General features: G+C 42.7%; 1 protein-coding gene and 1 pseudogene across 1 annotated transcript; both read left to right on the forward strand.

Annotated features, from left to right (window-relative positions):
- Window positions 1–5,736: 5,736 nt before the first annotated feature.
- On the forward strand, window positions 5,737–25,885 carry LOC148041528 (tRNA pseudouridine synthase 1-like). Its single transcript, XM_087680509.1, has 2 exons — window positions 5,737–8,145; window positions 25,353–25,885. Exons 1-2 carry the CDS (start codon window positions 5,804–5,806, stop codon window positions 25,651–25,653), a joined length of 2,643 nt encoding a protein of 880 aa, XP_087536635.1. The 5' UTR covers window positions 5,737–5,803; the 3' UTR covers window positions 25,654–25,885.
- On the forward strand, window positions 8,156–14,890 carry LOC148041529 (uncharacterized; annotated as a pseudogene).
- Window positions 25,886–27,089: the final 1,204 nt, after the last annotated feature.

A 27,089-nucleotide genomic window follows, 5' to 3' on the forward strand; every position in this document is an offset into this window, starting at 1 on the left:
GAAAACATCTTGGTGCCTCCTCTAATTTCAAGTACAAAGTTTCCAACTACACTTGTCTTGGTCTTCTTCCTTTGATCTATCTAGTACTATCCCTTGATTCCTTTTGACATATCTACATGGTCCTTTGTATGGAAAACCCTATCCCCAAATTTTGCTACTCATGGATGTTGTTTGCAGCTCTTGGATAATGGGTCTTCCTCAATTAATGCGTCTTTTCTTCACTTCTAAATCACTTCTTTGTATTTCTTTTCTTGAGCAGTGTCTTATTATAAGGTAGGTTACATTTAAATAATCCAATGTCCATAGACTAATGTAATGAACATGGACAGATCTCCACCTTTATCAATAGCTTTACCACTAGCTTTTGGACACAATCCTAGCTCGGGAAAGTTTTTGATGTGCTTGCTTTCGATTTGATACAATGTGTCCTAGTGAAAATATGCCATTGAAAATAAACTCTATGCTCAACCATTTATAACATTGAGAAGAAATGTAGGATTAAATCCATGCTATGCAAATCATACAAGTAATGCTACACACAAAAAGATGTATGCACTAGAAAATAGTCTATCTACATATGCCATGCATCATGCAAAATGCAAACATAGTTCCTCAATTACTTTAGATCCTTAACCTCACCTCTCATCACATAGCAACAAAGTATATCTTACTCCACTCCATCGACCCAAAATCTAACATTCACTCAACAAAATGATATAGTCCTCAAAATGTTGACCACGTAAAAAACAACCCATCTCACAACTGTAGGCGTCCTTGACGACCCTCAAAACTCACCCAACCACCTTTCCTTCTCAACTAGAGGTTCCTAACTTGGTGATGAATATCCCAATTCTCTTGTGCATGTAAAGAAACAATGCATGCTCAATGAAGGCACTCTCTCAAGTGCGTGTGCATCTAAGAGTTATTGCATATAGTTGCAGAGGGCATCATGCCATGCTAGTGCTCAACAATAGTCCAAAACATGCATCAACCCAACCCATGGCATGGGAGTAATTGATAAAATCAAGAGATGACCCCTAAGTGTAGTGTATCTGACGAGTGTGAGGTGTAGTGCTCATAAATCCAAAGTCCTCGTGATGTGCAAGAGTCTCGATAAGAAATCATACCTATTTCAATATATTCCATAGACATCAACAAACTCCAACTCCAACCTATCAAAAAAAACTCCAATCTTGACCAAGGCTATCAAGTTTTCACACTCAAAAATCCAAACAAAATAACAAAAACAATTTCTAAGCTTGAAAAACACAAAAAATCAACTGTGAAATGCCAAAACAAATAGCCACGCAAACAACTAAGCTAACAAAAATTCAACTTATCTACAAATTTTCTAGGGGTTTTCAATTTTCACAAAAACGCTTGATAGTGCATTACTTCGAGACAAGTATCCAATACAAAATTTAGTCCATGGCAAAACTTTGACACTTGTTGGGTGATGTCCATGGGCAGGGCATACTTCAAAAGTGATACAAATCTAGAATAATAGGCTTCCAAGCTCAATCCAAATTGCTTCAAACTAAAAAATCCATTCCTCTTTAAGGTGCTCAGTGGAATGTATTGCCCGTGTACAACTTTCTTCAACTTTTTCCAAGTCATGGTTGCTTCCAAAAACCCTTGGTCCTTACACTATTGCTTCCATCAAAGTCTAGCTTTGCCCATTAGCTTTAACTTAGCTATCATTGCTTGATTAGGAGCAGTGCCTAGGCAATGAAGTAATCCTCCATAAATTCAATCGAAATTTCTCCTTCAGACTCAACATCATTTCCTTTGCCACCATCAAACTTGAGCAGTTTGATTTTCTCGATTCTCTTATGGTTTAGCCAAGATAAGCATAGGCATGGAAAGCATAATACCCTGGGATTATTAACATTTGTAAGATTATATGCACATTTTGTATTCTTACAACTTTTAACTCTTTCTAAGGTTTTTAATAATTGAATCCACAATTTTTAAATTTATTGCATAAGTCTAGTATGAAGAATGCAATCTTACAAGATTTCAAGACTTTTTTATTATTCACAACTGCAATAGTGCTAGTCGGATTTCTTTATTGCATCAAATAGAGATAATTGAGATCACGCTAGGAAGATTTTTGGGTTACAATGATTCTAATTATGGAACTTAGACACATCCATAATTTTGTAAGTTGGAGGCTCATCAAATATATTTAGGACTTCGTACTTCTGGGGGAGATTTGGGAAACCATCTTTACAATAGTTATTATGGTGTAAGCGTCCTCAAATCGCAACACGCTTAGTTGGGAGAATGCAGAGCACTTGGTCATAAAGATAACAATTTTGATGAATCTATTCTCCGCCTATATTGAGGATAGGATTTAGGTACAATTCTTCAAATATAAATAGCTTAGCTAGCTTAAGGTCTTCCATCCACTTGATTATGTTGAGGTTGTTTTCAAAATAGGCAAGTTGATCGGCATTGATGAAGCAATAGACTCCACTTCATGTCCATTGATGCTTCCAATGCAGTGGTTAAGTATTCTCATAAAGCAATCCCACCAATCAAAATCAAGGAAATGCATCAAGGAGGTAAATATTGCTCGGAACACCAAGAAATTTTCCAATCTTCATTATTTTGAAAGAGATTCCATCGATTGTTAGAGGGTGAATCATATTTGCATTGAACTTTTCCTTAAACAAGATTGCAAACAAATATTTTCGAAGCATTAATTCAATGTCACTCTAATATTACGTGTGATGTACCCGCTCTGAGACATCCTCAAGAGCACGATTTAGTGGTCCATCGAGATGATTTTCATGTCATTGCTCAGTACTCTTTCAAATAACACGATGTTTGTTGCTGCCTAAACTATCTCGAGTCCACTTCACAACAGGAGGTCTTGGTTGCCCATGAGAATGGACCTAAATTTTGATTCTACGTAAACTAAGATTATCTATTTAGATTAACTAATGTTAGTCTTTGAGCAACCACTTGTTCTAGATTGCCCAAACTAAAGCTGACTCTATCACACTCAAGGAGAGTGAGAAACAAGGGGGAGTATGAGTATATCGACCCCTTTTCTTGTAGGGTAAAGTCTCACTCTATCTCCCTAAAATGATACGAACTCAAGGTTCTAATTGATTCTATGTGGTCAATGTTCCCTATACTATAATATATTGAATTTTAAAGAAGGCTTATCAAGACCACCCTACCTTAGGGCAAATTCAATAGGAATCTTGCCCTCGTGATTCCCTCAGTTGGGTAGTTTTAGCTATCTACTTACCTAACACATCTATATTATACAAATAAAATCATATTCATCAATTAGTCCTTTAGTAACAATGTTCGTTCATGTAACATAAATCACACCACAAAAACAATGAAAAAAATCATTTAAAATATGACTTTTTTATTTATTAGAGAACCTTATACAAGCATTCACATTTCACCCATACAGAAGAACGATCTAAAGGCCTTTATTTTACCAAGATTTCCACCCTTAAGGACCCTTAAGAAGTCTATCACGAGTCACCTAGGGGTTTGGATGGTTCCTAAAAGAATAAGAGTTTACTGGCCAGAGTCCCTCCTGGCATTGTCAACTCCTTCTACCCAAGGATCCCTTGCGGAGCACCTCCCACCATCAGGGTTAGTCTGAACTCTTCAAGGCAACTAAAACCAATCCCCCTTGGTGAAGGGATCCACAATTAACCTTAGGGGAGATCTAGTACACTTTTCTTTTTATCCTATTGCAAATTTAGTACATTAGGGTTTTGACCAATGCAATTCAACTTCCTAAGTGCATCAAGCAACTTATACGCACTAATTTTTGCAAGCACAAGCAATTCATTGGATCCTTCCTTGGTCTTTTATTAATTTATCCAACATGTTTTGACACTTGTTCACAATCTTCCTTAACCTAGACCTTTTGTTGAAGGTTGGTTGATTGACCTTACTACGAGTCTTGACTACTTTTCTAGACTTCTATGTGTTGGGATATGGTTAAAATTTCTCTTAATTTGTGAAAACTAAGTTGGAAGCCTTGGAATCTTTATTTTTTACTTTGGAAGCTACCTAAGTCAACAAGGCGAGTATTTTTCCTATGAAATTTAGATTTTTATTTTTCTGAAGGAGAATTATATCGGCTTTTCGATAGCTTCATGAACTAGGGTTCTTACTTTACTTTGTTATGTTAGCAAAGTTAGTTTGATTCTAGTACCTTAGATTCTAATAGTTATGTAAGCAACTCAATAACTTCTAATGGCTACACATGCAAATTAATAAATTTGACTTAATTAATAATAGCGAGACTTTCTCTATTTAAGGAGAGTACTTCTACTCAATGAATTTAATGACCTACTTTTACTTATCTTAATTTACTTTTTTCTATAATTACATGACTGGTAAATGCCAAGAAAATAAATTTTTATGTTTACATAATTCTTAAATACCAAGAAAATATTTCACTATGTTTACATAATTTATAAATACTAAAAAACCATTCTAGAGGCAAATACTTAGTTTTTAATTTGTTGTAGATTTTCTATTGGATCTTTTCAAATTAAAAATTGATTTTGCAACCTTGTGTGCAAAGTCCTCTTCTTGGGTGCATATTACCTCTTCTTTATGTAAAGAAGGGACATGTAGCTCAAGACTAACTATCTCTTTTTACAGTCACACAAGTCTCACTTAGATAGCAATGGAACACTCTTCAAGATTCTTATTTGCTTTTAACATATCTTTGAAAGTTGAGTGCAAGAAATTTTGAATTAGACTTGTTTCCTCTTACTTTCAAAGTGCTTGTTTCACTTTGTGGTAGCATGTGTGAATATTAATACTTTTTGGGTTTTTATCTATTCTTTCGGTCTCTTTGAAAGTTATGAGTAGAAGTACTTTGTCCTATGAAAGTTTTTTTTGTGCTATCGTGGTGTTGCTTGCTCTTTTCCTTGCTCATTGTTTGGGATGCCTTGCTATTACTATAGCTTTTGGAAATTATTTTTTCCATGAGTTTGCTAGCTTGGAAATACATTTCCCACTATAGACTTAAAAAATCTTGCCTTTGTTTAATAGTTGTCAAAGGCTTCGCTTTATGATTTGACCAACATTGTAGGGGGTTGTTATCATTACACACAATTGAGGTGGGCCAACAATCATGCAATTTGCCTAGCAAGGTGTGACTTGCTTCTCTTGGACTAAGCTAGAATTCCCTCGATACATAGGTAGGTACCCACAACCCCCACAGATTGTTGCAAAAAGGGGAGTGTTAACACATGGCTACTACGGTTTACAATCGACAATGATTCCAATTGGCCCAACTAAAGGTTAGTGCATTCATCCACATTGAAAAGTTTGACATTTTGCTAGTGAGCTTTTACACCCCAACTCATTGCTAGTATGCAAGCATGGTGGTGTGCCATGTTATTCTCAAACCTTTACACCTCACTCCTACAAGTGTTGCTAACCTTGAAGCGACCCAATCGCGCTACTATCAAACTTTCCACAATACTCTTGCATGCGTTGTTAGCCTTGGAGCGGCCCGACCTTCACTCAAACATGCACACAAAGAAGTTGTAGGCAGAAATATCCATGCTAAAAGTGGTCGACCACTGTTCCATATGTGAGACCCTAAATTTTCAAAGGACAACATACAAGTGAAACGGTGAAACATATATAATAATTATGACCTTAATCATGACCTAAGCCAAGGACAAACATATATAAAAATTATGACCTTAATCATGACCTAAGCGAAGGACAAGTATAATTTTATAGTTGTATTTACAGTTCAATTGAAAAGGGAGCAGTGCAGTGGAAGGAGCAGCTGGCCATGGGAACACAAACGGAAGCAGAAGAAGCAAGCAACCTTCCCCGAGTATCAGTATCGGCAGAGGAACAAGAAGGCCATGCTTCTCATCCTGCAACATCTTTACAGGGTGCAGATACAATTGCCTTAGCCCTCGCCCGAAACCACGAGGGAGACCCCCTCGTCAAACTTGGCGCTGATGACCAGCAGGTAGTCTCGCCTTGCCCTAATCCTGTCACCAGCTTAGAAATCCACGTGGATGGCTCTGACCTTGCCGGCATTGATCCTCCCTCACATGGATTGGAGGTTTTAGTTACAGTGGAAAAAAACAACGAGGATCAGAGTGGCCAATTGGATCTGGCCAATGACATCACCGTTACTGTGTGCTTGGATGGCATTAATCAAGCCGTAGCGAGGGAAGGAGGAAGTTTGGAAAGCAGTCCCCTGATTGCTGAAATTCAGGTGGATGCAGTTGAGGCAGGCACAAAAACATCCGGCCATGGAGTTGACCTCCACGAAAGTCTGGAATATGTAGACAATGCAGAAGCTAGACTTGCAACAGATGATGGCTCGAATGGCGAAAGGAAGCGGCAGAGAGAGGACTTGGAAGAGTACGTGGACAGAGCCTTGAAGTCCAAAACTATGTCACACACTGTGAGCAATTGGATAAGAGAGAGGATGGATACAGATGGGTGCAGCCTAACACAATTAGCCACACCAGAGGATGCTCCAACTGCAACAGTGCTAGCTGCAGATGTTCAAGGTAGTGATTGCTGTGGTGATACTGTGGTGGTCAATGGAATGGAAGTGGCAGCTGAGCATAATGAGATGACAGAGGTTAAACCAAAAGCTATGCCTAATGCAGGCGTTGCTTTGTATGTACAAGCATCTGAAAGTATGGATCACAATGAAAACGTTACAGATGCGAATAACATTAGTGGAGGTACGGATTATCTTAATAAACCAAATGCCCCTATCCAAGGTCTTCATCTTAAGGCCTGCCAACAAGCAGACCAAACAGACCATGGGAAGGATGGCACAGACATCAGAATCTCTGCAGAAGAAGCTGATTCTAATCGCACAATTGAAGCACCTTCAAGCAAAGACCTAAAAGATGGCGAAGGTCACCAAACTGCTCGAGCCCGACCAAGGAAAAAGAGGAAGATTGCAATGCTGGTTGCTTACTGTGGGGCAGGCTATCAAGGAATGCAGAAGAATCCAGGGGCTGTCACTATTGAAGGTTTATTGGAGGAAGCTTTGATCAAGGCAGGAGCCATGCCAGAAAATTATGATGGAAATCCAAGAAAGGTGGATTGGATGCGAGCAGCCAGGACAGACAAGGGGGTAAGTGCTGTTGGTCAGGTTGTATCTGGACAATTTTATGTTGACCCACCTGGGTTTGTAGAAAGGGTTAATGAGCATCTTCCTAAGCAGATTCGGTTGATTGGATACAAAAGAGTAACTCCCACTTTTAGTGCCAAGAAATTCTGTGATCGAAGGCGGTATGAATATGTGATTCCACTCTTTGCTTTGGATGCAGCTGCACACAGGGATAGAGAGGCTGTGCTGGCAAGCGAAGGGACAGACTCAGCATTTTTGAAGTGCCAAGAATGCTCAGAAAGAGGAAGAAAGGTTCCAGGAGCAGTGTGTAGGGGATCTCATGTCTTCACATCTGGAGAAAAGCAGGTGGTTGTACAAGGGAATGGTAATGGAAGAAAAGAAATTACTGATTGCTTTAAGAGTGATGCAGATACAGTTAAAGATAAAGATTCAGTAGTATCAACCAATCTTCCTGATGATAGCTTCAATAAAGGGACTGGTGGTGCTCCAACTGAGTCATTTGCAATAAATACAGATTCTGAGATGATGCTCAGTGGAAATTCACCTGCTGCATTGGATGCATCAATGGAAAAAGGGGAAAGCATAGATGCATTTGATGGATCAATGACAAAAGCTGAAGTTATTGACACATTTGATGCACCAATAACAAAAGTTGAAGTAATAGATGCATCAGAAACTACAGTTTCTCAATTTGTTTCCCCTGTTCAAGTCAAAGAACCAACCAGTTCTTTTCAATTCGGAGAAGCAGAGCGGACAAAGTTGAACCGTATATTGAATTATTATGTTGGCACTCACAACTTTCACAACTTCACATCCAGAGTAAAAGCAGAAGATCCTAGTGCCAAACGGTATATTGTTTCCTTTGAGACTGGGGATGTCTTTACCGTTCGCAATACGGCATTTGTAAAGTGCACTGTGGTTGGGCAGAGTTTCATGCTCCATCAAATAAGAAAAATGATTGGCTTAGCTATTGCAATATTCAGAGGCTGTGCACCAGAGTCGATGCTACATAGAGCCTTGAGAAGGTTAGTGGGATTACTACTGTCTTTATGATTATTGAGAATGCTAGTTTGTGTGTCAATTAGTGTTGGTGTATGGTCTACTGAATGGCAGCTAATACTGAACTTTTTTACAACAGTTCACACTTTTGCTTTATTTATCCAAATGCTAGCAAGTGGTGGGCTTTGTTCACATCATGTGTTGATGGTTGGGTTACAGCTGGAATGTTCTACATAGTCTATGAATTTAAGGTCCCCTGTGGTGCACCTTGATCAAGGCTTATGTCTGGAGCTAAAGAAAGGAATGGAGAACTGTTGCAGAACCATTAGACCTTGCTTTCTTTTGTATCACATTGGTCAAATGTAGCAAGGATTTTCCTGATGTCTTGTATTCCTAGAACTTAAAGAATATTGCAAGATTTTTATGAAGGTGGCTGGACCCCAGTTTGCATGTGATCTTTTACTTGGCTCCTCTACTTGTGACACCATTAGGGTCTAGGGAGCATTAGAGTGCCCAGGGCTTGGGTTTTAGGCATGTTGGGTTTGGTTGGCAGAGTGCCCCCATGGCCAGGTCATCAACCCTTTTCTCGTATGGGCGTTTTGTACAGTGGTCATTTGGGTTTCCATGGTATCTATGTATGCTCATGTGCTGCAAGATACTACCTTTGGTGTTGTGAGTTCTCAAGTAGCTCTCGATTCTCTTGGTGCTGCTCCTCCCTGAATTCTTCTGCTGGTTGAAGGATGGCTTCCTGCTGTGTCTTGCCCTGGATTTGTACTCCCTGCTGTCCCTTTTGAGAAAAAAGCTATTAGAGTTGTCTTTTGAGAAAAAAGCTGTGGCTGGTGGTCTTTCTGGTTGCTATGCTTTGATTCTCCGCCCTTGTACTCTTGTGTTTTCACTTGTGAAGGTTTGCTTGTGGCTGCTTTGCTACATCTTCACCAATGAATGCATCTGATGGCTGCTGTTCCTGTGTTTTTGTCTGTCAAGTGTTACTGTTAAAACAAAGCTCTTGAAGGCTGAAGCTTGCTTCTTGTAATTTGCCTCTGCAATCGCTGTGTCTTATCTCACTGTTGTATGGAGGCTATTTTTCTACTGTTTTGAGTGATTTTTGAGGCTGCCTTACAATCACTCTGCAGCATGGAAAAGAGAAATCTGGGCCGAGAATAAGTGCAACCAAAGTCAGAGCTTTAAATAAATCAAGTTCTATCAATGGACAATTCATAAGAGCATGAATTGTAAATGATTGTACAAGGTACAAAGACTGTAGAGCCTGGCTATTGTAGAGCGGCGATGGATGTTTATGAGCCGTCCCATCCATCCCTTCTACAAGAAGCTAGAGCTGTTTAGTGAGAGCACTCTGCTCACGCAGAAAGACCAGTACATCAACATAATGTACGACGAGGATGAGCAACTTGAGGTTGATGCAGAGATGGTGAGTTTTATGAACAATCTAGGACCATCCTTTGCTAGAGCGGTGGTTTTGAGAGAGGAGGTGATGAAATTTCCTCTCACGTGGTGGCAGAGCTATGGAAGACAAGGTCTTCCAAAGCTGACTCATCTTGCTCTCTGAATCCTCTCATACGTACTCTTGACTCTTTCACAATTGCATCCATCTTTGAAGTTTAATTCATTAAGGGTTTTGACTCCAAAATTGTATTGTGATTCGTGATCGTAGGATTGTTCTGCTGGTGCTTGTGAGCGCAATTGGAGCGCCTACTCCTTGGTTCACACCAAGATCTGCAATCGACTTAGTACTGCTCAGCTAGAGCGATTAGTGTATTGCCGAGCTAACATGAAGCTCGTGCGAGATTATCATGCTTTGGGGACACCCAAGGAGGTATATTTAACTGTCGGATGTCGTACGTCTTTTGACACATTTCAATATAATTAAGTCATTTCTTGTGGTTCTGACTTGTCGGATTTTGCTTTTCCACAAGCAAATTTGACCCGTGTGAAGATGGTGCCAGCCTCTACCGAGGATGATGTGGAGTAGCATGTCAGAGACGAGCATGCAAATATTATACGTCTCCTTCATAGAGAGTTGGAGAGCATCAATCGCCGTGTCACGAGGTCACGCGCACGGGCTTTGGCGATACCTTTGCGTGAGGAGGCTGCAGATTCAGAGAGTGCTAGATGGAGGAACATTCGTCAGGGGAAGCTGCCTGTTCATACGTAGCGGACTGGGGCGAATGAGGCTGTCACTCTCATTCATACTCAGAGAGAGCCAGGAGATGATGATGTAGCACATGGATCTCATGATACATCTTTCACATCATCATATGTGCCTGTGATGGCAGAGTTTGAGTATGACGACGAGGGCAATGTCCTGACAGATGGGGACTTGCTCTCTTCTGGTTCATCGTCATCATCATCATCTGATGAGGAGTTTTGACTCTTAGATCACGTTTCATTGTGGAGTCTAGACTTTGGACTAGCCCTTATGGGCCTTTTGAGGACATTTTTATGTAGTGTTGTAGCTTGCTATGTAGTATGTGCATTGTATTCAGTTTGTTTTGATGCATTTGCAGCCTTTTAACATGGATGAGAGTGAAGACTTTTGTTGTGTAAACACTGATTCATCAGTTTATATAGAGCTAAGAGTGGTGATTGGTGATTGAAGATTGATCTTTGATTGAAAACTGATTTTGATATTTGATGTTTGATTTCTGAAGTAACAAGTTTTACAACGTGCGGCAAGGGTTTTGTGATTACTAATCAAATGCGTATTAGCAAAGACCTTATTAGATTGTCTTGTAGGTCTCTCTCACAATTCAAAATGTATTTGGATCTTTTTATGTTTATTTTGATATGAAATGCCATATAGATTGATATTTTTTACAATGGTACGTATTTTTATGTACACAAAAATTTTATTTGTATGGAACAACGTACAAATAAGTACCGTACATTACGTACAATACGTATACATCAACCTTGAAGTGCATCATAGGGATATACCGGGTGTTATGTCCCTAGACATCCGAATGGGTTCTAGTAGCATTGGTTACGGTGGTATAGATATTAGAATGACTTAGTGTGAATACACTAAAGACACTTTGAGATTATGGCAGTTGAGTCTTATTTATAGGACTCAAGGCTCTATAGTACACATTTATTGTGTGATTACCACTCTTGGACTCTTGGCTTGTTAGCCGATGTATTTGTACAGTGGGCTGGTGGTATGGGATGTCGACCGTTGGGATGCGTTGTGATCTGGAGTGTTGCTAGCTCCCAAGCTCGAGGGTGAGCCGGTTTGGCTCTATGGCTAGAAGATGAGTGTGATGTCTAGTCTCTTTCATGGTGAGTCTAGCTTGCGTCGTGTCTTGTATGTAGGTTGGATCCTAGAAGGAAGTTTCATTGGTATCAGAGCATCAATCTGTAATTGGATGTGAGATTCAATGATGTACACAAAACCACTTTTGCTCACAGAATCATGATGGTTTGTGTATAATAAGGTACGTCTTTATCTTGTTAAAAGTGGTATGGGACATTGTTGGTAGGAGGGGCATGCACGAGGGGTATGTATTATGGGTGATGGGTATGAAAGCAAGTATGTTTCTTGTTTTGCACTCTTGCTTGCTTGTGTTGGGGCGATGCTTGTGCATAAGGACTTTTCGGTGGTTCTAATGGTTGGAGTCTAGGGAGTTGCCACTCTTGGGCTATGGCAGACTGATGTCGGAAGCTGAAACCTTGTGGCCTGGTTAACCATAAGAGTTTTGGGTTAACAGTAATTTCTATCAATTCAATATTTAATGTTAATGTTATTAACTTTAATGCTAATGTAGCATTAATATTATCGTTACTTTAACATTTGATATTATTATTCTAAAATATTAGCATTCGTTTTAGTCTTAACATTAGGATTAAATATTAACATAAATATTGTTGTGAATGTTAAGTATCGAGGGGGAAGAAAGAGGTAGATAATTTGAAAGGAGATGGTTGTGGAGAGTTATGAGCCGACGGAGTCGGAGTGTGCACTTGCCAAGGAAGGAGGGAAGATGATAATCTAATTGACTGTCGAGTGGAAAATGATTATAAATAGCCAAAAATCCCAAAAACTGGCCTACTTGAAATTTGGGGCAAAAAATATGTCTGACCAACATTTAATATTGGTAAAAATGCCAGAAATGCTGAGGGTGGACAATGTCTGACAGGTGAGGCAAACTAAAGAATGCAAAAACTGCCCCAGGAAATGTATATAAAATTCCGACTGGACGAGAAAATGCACTAAAATGCAATACACTGAGTGGTCTAGAATGAGCTACCTCCTCCATCAAAACAAGTGATAGATAGGTCAAAGCTCCTAAAGTCCTTGTCTGACTTAGATTGAGGCTCACAGGTAGGTGATGACAAGGCATGACAAACATGACTGCTAACAATGACTTGGAGAGTGTGTCGTACCATAGTAGCCAGAAATGTAAAAAACGTTTAGTAATGAAATGTCAGAAACGTGTTTCATAAGTTTCTTTCAAGAGGGAGTAAAATAAGAGACGCAGGTTTTTTTATATAGGCATTTTTAATAGTTTTGACTAGGGAAAGAGGTTCTAAACCTCTATGGAACTCTCTCATAAACAAAGAATGGCCAATTGAGCTCGAGTGATAATATAGTCAATTGAGAATAATACGTTACATATCTATGATCCATTATTAACTTGTCACTTATGTCAAAGTTAGTCTTTGGACAAGCTATACCATGGTTTAGAAATCAAACATTGGATTCATACATATCATACAAAGAAAATTGAAATTAACATGTAAATAGCCTATCTACAATATGGACTCAGTCAAGTTGCAACATCATGATTCTCATTTCAAATAAACTAATAGCCATAAAAGAAAGGGAGAAATAAGGCAAGTCAGCTAGACAAATCTGGCCGATTGCAGCTAGATTTGCTTGACTTGCCAAATTTGGTCATAAGCCACAAAAAATGATTGACTAAGTAGTTGCAATAAATACGGCCTACTTGTGTGGCTTTGTCCTGCCCATGAAACTTGTCCGGATATTTACGGCTGTTGGAAGTAATGCCTAAACTAACAACAATAATGAATAATGCCCTCCAAGAGTACCTTTGAGAGAACTGATTGCACCAATGGTAACTTGAGAAATGCTGGTCTAGCGGATGACTAATGTCTAACAAATTATTGGGCCGAGGCTTCAAGACCAAATGCTGCTTTGGAACGAGGTTGTGGCTACTATAGTTCACATTCTTAATTGATCCCCCACTCCGGCCATTGTTGGTATGACACTTTATTATGCATATTTTGGGTCTAAGCTTGATGCTTTTTATTTCAGGGTTTTTGGGTGTGACGCTTGTGTCCACATCCCGAAGAACAACGTGCTAAATTTGAAGTGGCTTCTCGAAGATAGGTGTTTGTGGGCTACAGCTCATAGTCCGAAGGTTACCTATTGTATGATTGGTCCCGTTAAGCGGGATGTTTATATGAGTCAAGCTGTTCAGTTTGTGGAGGTTCCAATCTCAGAGGGGGGTGAGGAGCACCCCTTGCTTGGAGATCCAGGAGATAGTTGGGCGCCAATGGCTATACCTTTGGAGCCCATGCCTCATGGAGATGCTTCCTCTTTGGATGAGGATACTACTTCCGCACCAGCTTCCCCACTTGCAACACCATCGATGAACGTTCTAGAGACTTTAGCAGATGATGCACGTAGAGGAGAGATCCGGCCTTCTCCTTGTTGGGCATGAGACACACTCTGGGGATTGAGGGAGTCCTTGAGGAGTGGCAGCCATAGGATGGACCGCGGTGGTCTCAGAGGAACTAGACACATGCTACTGAGCTTGTTTGTATTAACTATTGTTTGATGACCTATGCCATACACGATAGTAGACCCTCGATCTTGGTATTCATTATGATTTATTCAGCAGGTACTCGAGATTCACCTTTGGTTCTAACAAGCTAGATGGATTCAAATTGGGGTGGAGATGTTGACTACCGGAGGTTAATGACAAGATATTGTTTTACTTTGGTTGCAAGCAAGTGTTATCTTGTGGAGTAGCGTGAATCAGCCCATTGTTACCCTTTCTTTCACCGAGGTTGAGTATTGAGTAGTGTCTTCTACCACATGTGAAATGATATGGCTTCGAAGGTTACTAGGAGAGCTTGGTTGCTCTTAGACAGGTCCTACGACACTTCATTGCGACAATGAGAGTTGCATTGCTTTGGCACGGAACCGAGGGTTTCATGCTAGGTCAAAGCACATTGAGATTCATTACCATTTCATTCGGGAGAAGATCTTTGTATCTACAAACAGGTTGCAGATTACATGTACTATTGTGCAATCAGTGAAAAATGTTGCTTGGTGTATTGCTACCATTGATGTGGTTTACTACAAGGAGGATAATCTTGCAGATTTGTTTACAAGGGCGCTTTCTTAGCTTTTTTTTTAGCAACACTCCAGATCCGTGAGCCTTATGCCATGTCCAGGATTTGAGAGGGGGTGTTAGAGATTAGTCATCCCCTAGACTAGCATCTCTTAGGTTACCATTGGCACAGTTAGTTCTCTCGGAGGTTCTCTTGGAAGGCATTATTCATTATTCTTGTTAGTTTGGATATTATTTGCACCAATCGTCAGTATCCATATAGGTTTCATAGGCAAGATAGCGCCACGCAGGCAAGCTGTATTTATTGCAGTTGTTAAGTGGGCCATTTTTGTGTTAGCCTGCTCTTCTTCAGTCTCAGTCTGTCATCTCCTGGTTGTGAGCTCCTGTGAGAGTCTGACAGGAGACAGAGGAGCTCTGTCAGTGTGTTTTTATGGCTGCTTTAGTCAGCATGCAGCCTTGGCATTTTACAGCCCAAACTGGGCTGTTTCTGGGCTGACTGCCCATTATTTTGGGCAGTCGGCCAGATCTGGCCATAGTCGGCCAGATCTGGCTGGTCGGCCAAATCTGGCCAGGTCGGCCAGTTTGGCTGGTCGGCCAGTTTGCTGGCTGGGGGCTATAAAAGGCCAGTTTGCTGGCTGGGGGCTATTTATAGCAGCCCCCCCAGTCAGTCCAGCATTCACTCTCTGCAGGTACAGCACTGCTCCCTCCGTCTCCGTCTCCGGCATTGGTGCTGCCTCTGCTTCCAGTCTGTCCTGGTTCCCTCACTGACGCTCCGGGCTGCGTGCAGGGACTGTTCTGTCCATTCCAGTGTATTCAGCATTCATCTCAGTCAGTGCAGACTTTCTTCCTTCATTCTCTGCTTCCTCTCTCCTCTCCTCTGTGTTCGTGTTCTTCTTTTGCTGCGCACTCTCACATGGTATCATCGCCTGATTGAGAGCACGGAGGACGAGAGAAATACCTTACTGCTGCTGCCAACAGTTCCACAACAGCCAGGCGACTGCTTCAGGAGGCTGCCAACAGATCCATCACAGCCAGGCGACTGCATCAGGAGGCTGTTCAGCCTGCGTTTGCTGTCCACGCTGACTGCAGAGGCTGCCACGTCATCCAGCGACGCAGCAACCCTGCGTTTGCAGCCAGGCGGCCTCTCCTGCTGCTGGGCGACCTTCCTACAGGCTGCGTTTTGCTGCTCTGCAGGTCGCTTCCACCCCAGGCTGCTCCTTTCCTGCTGGCGACCTCTGTCCGGGCTGTTTCCTGGTGCTGGTGGTCTCTTTTCTGGTGTTCGACATCAGATCTATTTGCGTTTTGCAGATCCAGGTGTTTGTAGGCACTCTCTGCCTGCGTCTTGGTGGTTGGTGACCACATTGCCGGTCCTATTTCGTCAGCGGCACAACTTTCTTTGGTATTTTGCAGATTGGAAGATGTCTTACCAGTTTTCAGGCTTTGAAGACTCAGAGGATGAGCTTCTTTCTCATCATTCCTCTGAGCGGAGGCGGGACTATCGTGAAGTTCGATATCGGGAAGACCCTCCTTGCACTCATCCTTCTTCAGTCCATGCATCTCAGAGGGTTCCATCTACTGCGAAGGTTTCTTCAGTGAAGACTGCATCAGATGTGCGGATGCCTTCCTTGATTCCCTCTATCCAGGTGCCGATTCTCCCTTCCTTTCCGAAGGAAGACAAGTTGGATGGTTCCAACTACTCCCTATGGTCATGCAAGGTGGCTTGCATCCTTGATACCTTTGATCTTTGGGAGCTTGTTTCTTCGCCCATCGACCGACCCCTCGTGGATTCGTCCGATGGCACCTCTATGGACCGTGCAGCCTTATGGGATAGGCTCAACTCTCGAGCCCGTTCCTTTCTTTTTATGAGTCTCCATGATTCTGTTCTTGTACATGTTCACAGGTTAAAGTCCGCGGCGGAAGTATGGACAAAGCTTGCGTCTTTGTACCAGCACAAGACATTTGCCCACAAGATTTCCCTGGAGAAGAAGTTGCGGATGCTCAGTCTTGATGGTTCTTCTTCCATGAAGGAGCACATCACGAAGATGGAGGATATGCGAGGCGAGCTAGCCTCTCTTGGTCGTCTGATATCGTCTGAGGATATGGCGATGATTCTGTTGACTCAGCTGCCATCACCCCGTTATGATGTCTTCTACACCAGCCTCATCACTTCGAGGACCCGTGAGACTCTCCATTGGGAGGAGCTTTCCCCGCTTGTCTTGGAGCATGACGAGCGACTCAAAGAGGTGGGAGCCAGTGGCTCCACCAAGGCATTTACGGCAAGCACAGGTGGCGGCAAGAAGAAGAAACAAAAGAAGGAGAAGAAGCCCAAGTGTCCCCATTGTGGGAAGGGCACTCATCCCGAGGAGAAGTGTTGGGAGAAGTATCCCCATTTGAAGCCTAAGGAGAAGGACTCGAAGGCGGCCCCAGCCACAACAGAATTTGCGTTTGTGCATCTCTTTGTTGAGGAAGACACTGCCCTAGCTTCTACCACCCAGGAGAAGCCTTGGCTCATCGACAGTGGAGCATCTTCCCACATGACCTTCCGTCAGGATTGGCTTCAGGATCTTTGTTCCAGAGGGGGTACAGTCACCATTGGTGACAATTCTACAGTTCCTGTTCGAGGAGTGGGGACTTTACCTATGTTTTCTGACAGGCGGTCTTCCTCCGCCGTTCTCTATGTGCCTGATTTGGGTTTTAACCTATTATCTGTGCATGGTCTTACTCAGTTAGGTACCGGAGTCATTTTTACACAGGATGCAGTCACAGTGGAGGATGCTTCTACAGGTGATGCTCTTTGGACAGGTACACAGGAGGGTGGGCTTTATACGCTCACAGCCTTGGCTGCGCGGACTTCCCATGAGCTTGGGCTGCTTTGGCATGCTCGGTATGGTCATTTGAACCTCGATTCTCTTCGTCGGGCTTCTAGGAGGAAGATGGTGGAGGGACTTCCTGATTTCCCTCCTCTTCACACTTTGTGCCCTAGCTGCTTGAGGGGCAAGCAGCACCGGCAGCCTCACCCGCAGGTTGCTTCTAGGCGGGCTACTTCTCCGCTTGAGTTGGTTCATACCGACCTTTGCGGACCAATGGGCACGGCCTCCCTTGGGAAGGCCAAGTATTTGATGCTGATTGTGGTGGACTTTAGTCGTTATGTGTGGCCTTATTTCTTGGAGTACAAGAGCGAGGCGTACTCCCGTTTCTGTGAGTGGCAGGTGTTTGTGGAGACCCAAACAACTTCCAAGGTTTGTGGTGTTCGAGCTGATCACGGTGGAGAGTTCACTTCTCACCTTTTCTCTCAGTTTTGCAGGGATCATGGTATTCGGGTGGAGTATTCCCATCCGAACACACCATTAGAGAATGGTGTGGTGGAGTGTGCGAATCGGACCATGATTGAGATGGCCCGATCTATGCTGGAGCATAGGAGTCTTCCTCATTTCCTTTGGGGTGAGGCGGTGGCTACAGCGGTGCATATACGCAACCGCTCTCCGACTTCGGCATTACAGGACATGACTCCATATGAGGCTTTCTTTGGGAAGAAGCCTTCCGTGTCCCATTTTCGCATCTTTGGGTGCGATGCTTTTGTCCATGTGGACAAGAAGAAGAGGAAGACGAAGTTCGACTCTAAGTCGAGAAAGCTTATCTTCGTTGGTTATAGTACGACCACGAAGGGATATCGGCTTTACGACCCGACGACGCGGCAGGTTGAGGTGAGCAGGGATGTGATCTTTGATGAGGCTTCGGCCTCTGAGGATCCGATTGATGGTTCTATTTCAGATGTTTCTTCATCATCGACAGACCCCCCCCCCCCCCCCCCCCCCCAAACCTTCTCTCCCTTCACTTCCTTCCAGGATGCCTCTTAGCACCCCTCCTATTCCTCCTCCTTCGGCTTCCCTTTCCCCTTTGGTGGATGTGCCTTTGTCTTCTACGAGCTCTTCTACCGCCACTTCGGGATCTTCACGAGATATACAGCCTTCTTCAGATGCGGAGGATCTACCTTCACTCGGTGAGGGGGAGTCCCTCTCCGATTTGGGTGCTTTACAGGTTCCGGAGACCCCCCGGTCTCCCTCACAGCAGCAGGAGTCTCTCAGGATTCCTTTATGGTATCGCCGGCTCATGCAGGATTCAGGTGTTACTCACTTTCCTGCTTCTTCTACAGGTCCACGTCGATCAGCCCGTTTACAGGCCCAGCGGGACAGTTCACTATGTGTGAACTATGCTCTTATGTCACAGATTCTTCAGGATTCCGAGCCTTCCACTGTGGAGGAGGCTCTTGCACAGGATATTTGGAGACAGGCTATGCAGGCCGAGCTCGATTCCATCGAGCGAAACCATACGTGGGAGCTTGTTCCGCGTCCCGCGAAACGGAAGGTGATTGGTGTGAAATGGGTCTTTAAGACCAAATATCTTGCAGATGGCTCCTTGGACAAGCATAAAGCTAGGCTTGTTGCCAAGGGTTTTGCCCAGCGTGCAGGGTTGGATTACTTTGAGACTTTTGCTCCTACAGCTAGGATGTCCACCATCCGAGTGCTTTTGGCTCTTGCTGCTCACCACCGTTGGCCTGTCTATCAGATGGACGTCAAGTCTGCTTTTCTGAATGGCGTTCTTGAGGAGGAGATTTATGTTTCACAGCCTCCTGGTTTTCTTGTGCAGGGGAAGGAGGATCATGTCTACAGGATGCGGAAGGCTCTTTATGGCCTAAAGCAGGCTCCTCGTGCTTGGTACCAGCGGATTGACCGCTTCTTTCTACAGAGTGGCTTTGCGCGCTCCGCTTATGATCCCAACCTCTACTTACGGGTTGTGGATTCTCTTTCGGTGTTCCTCATCTTGTATGTGGATGATCTTATCATTACAGGGAGCGACACTCAGCAGGTGGAGCATACACGGTCCATTCTTCAACAGGAGTTTGACATGTCAGATCTAGGGATCCTTCACTTCTTTCTAGGTCTGGAGATCTATCAGATGGCACAGGGCATTTTTATCTCGCAGCACAGGTACATCTCCGAGCTTCTTTCGAAGTTTGATATGGCCGAGTGTCGGCCTATCTCATGCCCTATGGACCCTGAGTCCAAGCTTTAACAGCTGGAGTTCCTCTTACCGATCCCACCCATTACAGGTGCCTTGTTTTAGCTAAATATCATAAAAACAGGTTATACCAGCACTATGGGTTAAGATCCTTTCTTATTCTTTGAGATCTCAAGCCTAGTGCACTTTTTAGGCAATTTTGTCACGAAGAAAGCGACATTCTCATAGTTTCATCACAAGAACCTCTCTTTCTCTCTTTCTCTCTTTCTCTCTCTCCCCCTGTTGTGAGAGGAATAACATAGGATTGCATGGGAACTATGTAGGAGAGTTACTTGAGCAAATGCTCCACGAAATTAGGTTTAGGTTTTGGTAGTCTTAAGTGTCCATTCGCAATTTTGGACACTCAACAAGTGGTTGGAGGCTAGCAGTGAAAGTGTCAGTGCCATTGTATACTTGTAGATCAGTTATGTTGTGAGAAATTGCTAAAATTGTAACCAATTTCGAGCATATTTCAATAATCTAAGGAAACATTAAAAGGGGTGCCAAGCTTTGGGACCAACAAGCTTCAATGTGTGGTGTAGGAGCACTCTAGGTCGAGTTGTTTGTGGTGTTTTCTTGCTAAATTTAGTGTTAAGCTGAATCAAGTGTTTGTTAAAATGTGGTTTACTACCCTTTGGGCTTTCAAAGGCCAGTTTTAGTTCATGGTCTTACATAGCTAGATACTGGAGTCGTCTTTACTCAAGATATAGTCACGGTGGAGAATGTAACTTCAAGAGCTACTCTTTGGATAGGTACACAGGAGGGTTGGACTCTACACACTCATAGCCCTTGTTGTGCGATGTTCATATGAGCTTGGACTGCTTTGGCATACTTGTTATGGGCATTTAAATTTGATGCTATTCTGCGGGCTTTGAGGAGAAAGATGGTTGAGGGGCTATTCGATTTCCCTCTTGTTTAGACCCTATGCCCTAGCCGCTTGAGGAGCAAGTAGCATCGGTAGCCTCATCCATAGGTTGCTACTCGGAGGGCTGCTATTCTGCTTGAGTTGGTACACACCGATCTTTGCGGACCTATGGGCATGGTCTCCCATGGGAAGGCCAAGTACCTTATGTTGATTGTTGACGACTTTAGTCGTTATGTGTGGCCCTATTTCGCGAAGTACAAGAGTGAGGCGTACTCCTGTTTCTCCAAGTGGAAGGTGTTTGTGGAGAAACAAACCTCTTTTGAAGTTCTCGGTATTCAAGCTGATCACGGCCGCTAGTTTTATTCTAACCTATTTGTTGAGTTTTGTAGGGATTAGGATATTTGGAAGAACTATTATCACTCGAGCACACCAGGTGAAAATGGTGTGGCAGAGCATGTCAATCGAACCATGCTTGAGATGGCCCGAGCACAAGGGTCTTCCCCATTCTTTATGGGGTGAGATCGTGGCTACCACAATTCATATCAACAATAGTTCACCTGCTTTGGCATTGCAAGATATGACTCCCTAATAGGCTTTCTTTGGGAAGAAGCCTTCTGTTTTTCACTTTCGCATCTTTGGATGGGAGGCATATATCCATGTGGACAAGAAGAAATGGTGGAGCAAACTTAATTCCATATCAAAGAAGCTTATCTTCATTGGTTGTAGTACGACCACGAAGGGCTATTGGCTCTATGACCCAATGACGTGCAAGATCAAGGTGAGTAGGGATGTGATCTTTGATAAAGTTGTGGCCTCTGAGGATCCTATTGATGGTTCTTCATCTTTGACTAAAACCCCCTCCCCCCAAATCCACCCCTCCCCTTCCTTCCAAGTTGCCCCTTGTATCCCTTCTTCGTCCGTAACTCCTTCCTCTTCTCCTCCCACTCCTTCACTCTTTCGCCTTCCACCCTCAATGGCTCCTTCATCAACTACTTTGTCATCGAGTATTTCTACCCCTTCCCCATCTTTGGAGGTTTGCTCTAGGGGGAGATTGAGCCATCAGAGAGGGAGCTCTCTTCATTAAGGAGGATCCACCTTCCCTTTGTGAGGAGAGTCCTTTCCACAAATAGGTGCTTTACAAGTACCAGAGGCCTCTTAGTCTCCTTCGTAGCAAGATGAGTCTATCCCTATTCCTCGGACCTCGATGATATTAGTAGCTCATACAAGATTCAAGGGTTACTCAGTTCCTTGATACGTCTCTTGGCCCATGTAGGTCAATAAGATTACAAGGTCAACGGGATAGTTCACTCTGTGTGAACTATGCTCTTATGTCTCAGATTCTTCAGGATCATGAGCCTACTAAAGTTGATGCAGATCTTACACAAGATGTTTGGTGTAGTGTTATGCAAGTTGAGCTCGATTCTATCGAGCGGAATCAAACTTGGGAATTTGTTTCTCATCTGAAGAAGTGGAAGGTGATTGGTGTGAAGTGGGTCTTCAAGACCAAGCATCTTGCAGAAGAAACCTTGGATAAGTATAAGGCATGGCTTGCTGCCACGAGATTCTCTTAGAGGGCAGGTTTTGATTATTTTGAGACTTTTGCACCAAAAGCTTTGATGTCCACTATTCGAGCTATTCTGACTTTAGCCGCCCATCATTGTTGGCTTGTTTATGAGATGGAGTGAAGTCATCCTTTCTGAATGGCATCTTGGAGGAGGAGATGTATGTCTTACAGCCTTATAGTTTTCTTGTGCAAGGGCCTTAAGACCATGTTTACAATTTGCAGAAGGCCCTTTATGGCGTGAAACAACTCCTGGGGCTTGGTATTAGTGAATTGATTGATTCTTCTTGGACAATGACTTCCATTGATCGGATCGTGACCCCAACCTTTATTACAAGGTTGCGGAGGACAGGTGCGTCTTGGCCATCTTGTATGTTGATGACCTCATCATTAGAAGGAGCGATACACAAGAGGTTGATCGTACTTACAAAATATTGGGCTAGGAGTTTGACATGACGGATCTTGGGATTCTACACTTCTTCCTTGGATTGGAGATCTATCAGATGGCACAGGGTATTTTAATCTCACAGCACAGGTACATCTTCGAGCTTCTTTCCGAGTTAAGTATGGGTGAGTGTTGGCCTAATTTCATGCCCCATGGACCCAGAGTCCAAGCTTTTGGCAATAGGAGATCCTTTAGTGATACTACCTGTAACAAGTGTCGCATTGGCATTTGGGGTTGGTTAAGTGTAGGCAGCCTTTGAGAGGTCAAGGGAGGAAGGAGTTGCTAGATTAGCTTTGAGATAGGCAACTATTGATCGTGCAGTGCGATAGGATAGGGGCATCACGTTTCCTTCTCTGCCTCAGTGAGAGGTAGCAATAGAAGAGGAGGGCTCATCTATGGCACTAGGGTTTTATCCCCCTTTTGAAGATGTTGGCGCCATTAAAATTGCCATCAAAGCTACTGTTCAAAAGATACTTGTTTCAGCAGATTTTCTCTCTCATCCTTTGACATTGCCTCAATAATTCTCAGCATATTCTAGCCATTGGTGAAGAGCAGTTGATGAAAATCTTGCTGAAACGCTAATTTGCAGTAGCCATTAGAGGCTTTAAACCATCTTAGGATCCATAGTAGCCATTAGGGTTTCTTAGCCACCCCAGGAGAAGTTGAAGACCCAATTGTGCCCAGAATGTTGGACATGTAAAGAAATACCCTAACACAGAAACATAAATGAAAGTGTATGACAAAGCATAAATTCATCATAACATAGTCACGGTTAGGGTAACTCAAAGGCAATGAACATAGTGAAGATCTGAATGAATGAGTGTGTTGTACTCTTGATGGATCCTGAAATGCAGCAAGGTAGCCTCCAAGATGCTGGACAGCATAAAACACAGTAGATGATATGCTGGATTAGTGTGGGACGTGCAAAGGAGAGAAAAACTGTCAATGCAGCAGTAATTGATGATGTGGTAGGCTGTATGGCAGCCAGCAGTGCAAAATGCAGCAAATCTGTAGTTGACAGGGGAGGCCGGCAGCCAGCAGGTGTAAATGCAGCAATTGCTGCCACGTGGCAGTTGGGGACAGCATAGAAAGTGATCAGCAGCAGTTGTCTTGGTTGGACAGCATAAAACACAGTAGATGATATGCTGGATTAGTGTGGGACGTGCAAAGGAGAGAAAAACTGTCAATGCAGCAGTAATTGATGATGTGGTAGGCTGTATGGCAGCCAGCAGTGCAAAATGCAGCAAATCTGTAGTCGATAGGGGAGGGCAGCAGCCAGCAGGTGTAAATGCAAATGCAGCAATTGCTGCTATGTGGAAGTTGGCGACAGCACAGAAAGTGATCAGAAGCAGTTGTCTTAGTTGGACAATAGCAATAGATGGTGTAAGCTGTGTGGTGAAGGCTGGAAACAAGTGCCAGATGGATGTAGACAATGTCATGCAGCTTCGGCTGAGATGTCCTTTGGAAACAAGGTGTGGACAGTGAAGCTAGAGGGCCTGAAACTTGCCAAAACGAGATAGGGTTGAATGGAGGGCAGTCTGCCTTGTGGACTAACAGCTTGAACAACTCATGAGTTCAAGAACATAGAGATTGACACAACACTAAAGTGAGTTTAGTGCACGAACACATATACTGACATAGGAGTGCCCTCTTTGAAGCTAAAAGCAAAACACAAGTGTAAAGATGAATAGGTCAACAAAAATGCTCTTCATGGAGGTTTGAGGTTATTGTATCCACTTTGCATTCCTTCTCTTTCATTGTGAGCTACTCTTCACCTTTTGAGTCCTATTGTTATCATTGTGTTTTGTCACACTTTGTGTTTATCTTCTTTGCTCAAGTATTTCTTTACAAGGGGACAGCTGGGGTGGGGGCACAATTGTCTTGGACAGGACAAGGGACATTCCCTATCCCATTTTGGCATCACCTTTGGTAGATCCATCTGGGATGAGTTCTTGAGGCCCGAGAGAGCCATCCCTTGTTACCATGACTTTGGATAGTCATGTCATCGTTGGAGACCTAAGTGTGTGTGGATGTTATTACGAGTTTCAACTTTCAAGGCTGAAATGCATGAGTAGCGTGAGATGGCTGATCTAGGCTCCTTGCACTATTGTTTATGCAGACAATTAGTGAAGGTGATTATGAAATTGTACATTCTGCACCAATTGAGACAGATGCAAAGCCATAGCAATGAACATCTTTTGCTGACCATGAACTGGGATTCTACATGCAAACATGGCATCTCCAAAAATGGTCATGGTTCATTACATTCTATACCATTAACATATGAGCATCACACTATTCTTGCTCACATTGTGTATTTTTTACTAGTGCATTCCCTCTCTCTTTGTGTGTTTTTTCTGGGTAATTGAGTGGCTACACTAGTGATAAGCCATTGATTTTATCAATCCATCCACAAACCTGGGCTCAAATCTTACTTTAAAAAAAAATAAGCAGTTGACTCTCTCTCTCTCTCTCTCTCTCTCTCTCTCTCTCTCTCTCGTCTCGTGTGCACGCATCCAGATGTGCATTTGAAAAGTTACACTCCTTGGCTTATTTGTGCCCTGTAAGCTACTTCCATGCATGTCTGTAGTTTGGCAATGCTTGTTTCTTAGTCTCAAGCACTTAGTTAACAAAAAATAGAGGGAACATTTTACCCGGTGAGCTATTTCATGAATATCTATAGTATAGATAGGCTTATTTTTCTAAGCTTTCACCTAGTCTAAGGCACCTGGTAATATCGGAAATAGAGCTAACAGAACATTCATACTAGATGCGTGATATATATTTTCCGATGTATAATGGCATCATGAATCCTTGGTTAGGCTTGAATCTTCTGGATTTATGTCTTTGGTCACTTCCATATATTTTCTGAAGATCAGTTTCTGCTAGATATGCTCTATAATCTTATATTCAAGAATTGACTTCTTAAATTGGGTTGGGTTTTGTTTTGTTTTGTGGGAAATCAGCGATGTTAATGTTACTATACCCACAGCTCCAGAGCTTGGACTATTTTTAGATGAGTGTATGTACCCTGCTTATAATCAGAAGTGGTATGACACTCATGAAGAAGTATCTCAGAAAGGCTATGAAGCAGTGCTTAGTCAATTCAAGCATGAGGTTATTTATGAACATATTGCAGCAACAGAAGATAAAGAGGGACAAATGGCACTGTTTTTGCACTCTTTAAATGACAGGAACTATTCAGACTTTGCAAGTGCTAGAGAAGCCGATGCTGTGTGTCCAGATAAAAAGCCCTTGCAAGATTAATAAGGTTCCACAGGATCTGTTCATTATGCATTCTGGTTCCTCTTGGCAAGCATCAATCTGGCTTATCAGGTGGAGCGCTTAATTTTGTATTTAAGAAGATTTCAGCACCTGAACATCCTGATTTTGGAACCTCATAATACCTATGATCCCATCCCACTATGGTGATGTGCAAGTATGACATGGTCGTTTTAAAAGCTGAAATCCCCTGATGTCATGTTCATCTCTGCCTCAATCACTTTGTTTGTGTTTTGCTGTATCAGTCAAGGTTGTTCATGGGTTCGAAGCTATCATGAGGCCACATAATGTACTTGCCACGTGAAAAATAAGGATCTTAGGATTTGCAGATAGGAGTAGTTTTTTGTCTGCAAAGCCATTATAGCATTTAAGAGAAACATGGGCAGAGTTAAAGCAGGATGGTTTGCAAAAGTTCTGCCCGTTTTTTTGTTTCCAGTCATTTTGTTTTTAACAATGTGTGTGGAGGATATGCTGCATTGATGCAGCTAGATCTTAGAACCAGTGGTCTTTGTTGCACCTGCTACAACAGGAGATGCATCCATATAAGTGGTTAGCCTCTAATCTTTTAGTTAGATGTGTAATTTAATGTTATTACAAAGAGGTTTTGGTGTAACAGTTATTCATGTACATGGCACTCAACTGCAAGGAAACACATTGAAGAAGCAGTAGAGGTGCCTCTTTCGAAGTCTAGTGATAGTTATAATCGAATTTTGTCGACCTTAAGATTGTCACCAGTCTGTGTATACATATTAGTCATCATTTTCCCTTTTTCTCCAAGGTTGGGACATGGATGTGGGATGGCACTCTTTATTTGGAGGAATGCAAGAAATTTCAAGTCCTTATGCTCAAATTCAGTTGAAATACTAAATATCTGAAACCCAAGACAATGAAGGGGAGAATGGGAGGTAAGATTGGATCTGTCTAAAGGAGGTTACTAGTGTGGCTCTGGAATGCATTTTCTTACTGTGGCATGCTATAAGTGAATATGAGTTGCCTTTTCTAGCTCTAGAATGCTTTCGAAAGGATGTAAACACCAAACTGAACTTATACAGTTCAGTCCTGTCTTCATGAAGATGCGTTGTAATAAGTATTCAATGAATTTGACAGGAAACCAAGTTATGCAGTCCAACTTTGTCTTCATGAACTTCTGTGAATAGTTCTATTTATTTCTGTCACATAAATAAGTGTCAAGTTACATGCTGATCACAGTGATCTCTTTTGGAATCAAATTCAATGCTACTATCTCATGTGAAAGACTTAAAAATGACGAGTTCTTGCTCTGAGAGAGAGAGAGGTTCCCAACTCTTAGGAGGGGCATCTTCCCTGAAATTGCTTATGCCTATCAATATGTTATTGAGCATGTATGTGATGGGGTTTCATTGCATGGATGAGGTTGAGAATGGAAAGTGGACCTGTATTGT

Source organism: Lygodium microphyllum, chromosome 1 (genome assembly GCF_053477565.2).
Source record: "Lygodium microphyllum isolate KBCC chromosome 1, Lygodium_microphyllum_v1.1.10, whole genome shotgun sequence".
NCBI classification, from domain to species: domain Eukaryota; kingdom Viridiplantae; phylum Streptophyta; class Polypodiopsida; order Schizaeales; family Lygodiaceae; genus Lygodium; species Lygodium microphyllum.

What these genes read in the sequence shown, in the direction of transcription:
- LOC148041528 (XM_087680509.1), top strand. Translation starts at nt 5,804, where the DNA reads ATGGGAACACAAACGGAAGCAGAAGAAGCAAGCAACCTTCCCCGAGTA. An exon ending in CTACATAGAGCCTTGAGAAG is followed by an intron (nt 8,146 to 25,352) that starts GTTAGTGGGATT and finishes GTGGGAAATCAG; the next exon opens with CGATGTTAATGTTACTATAC.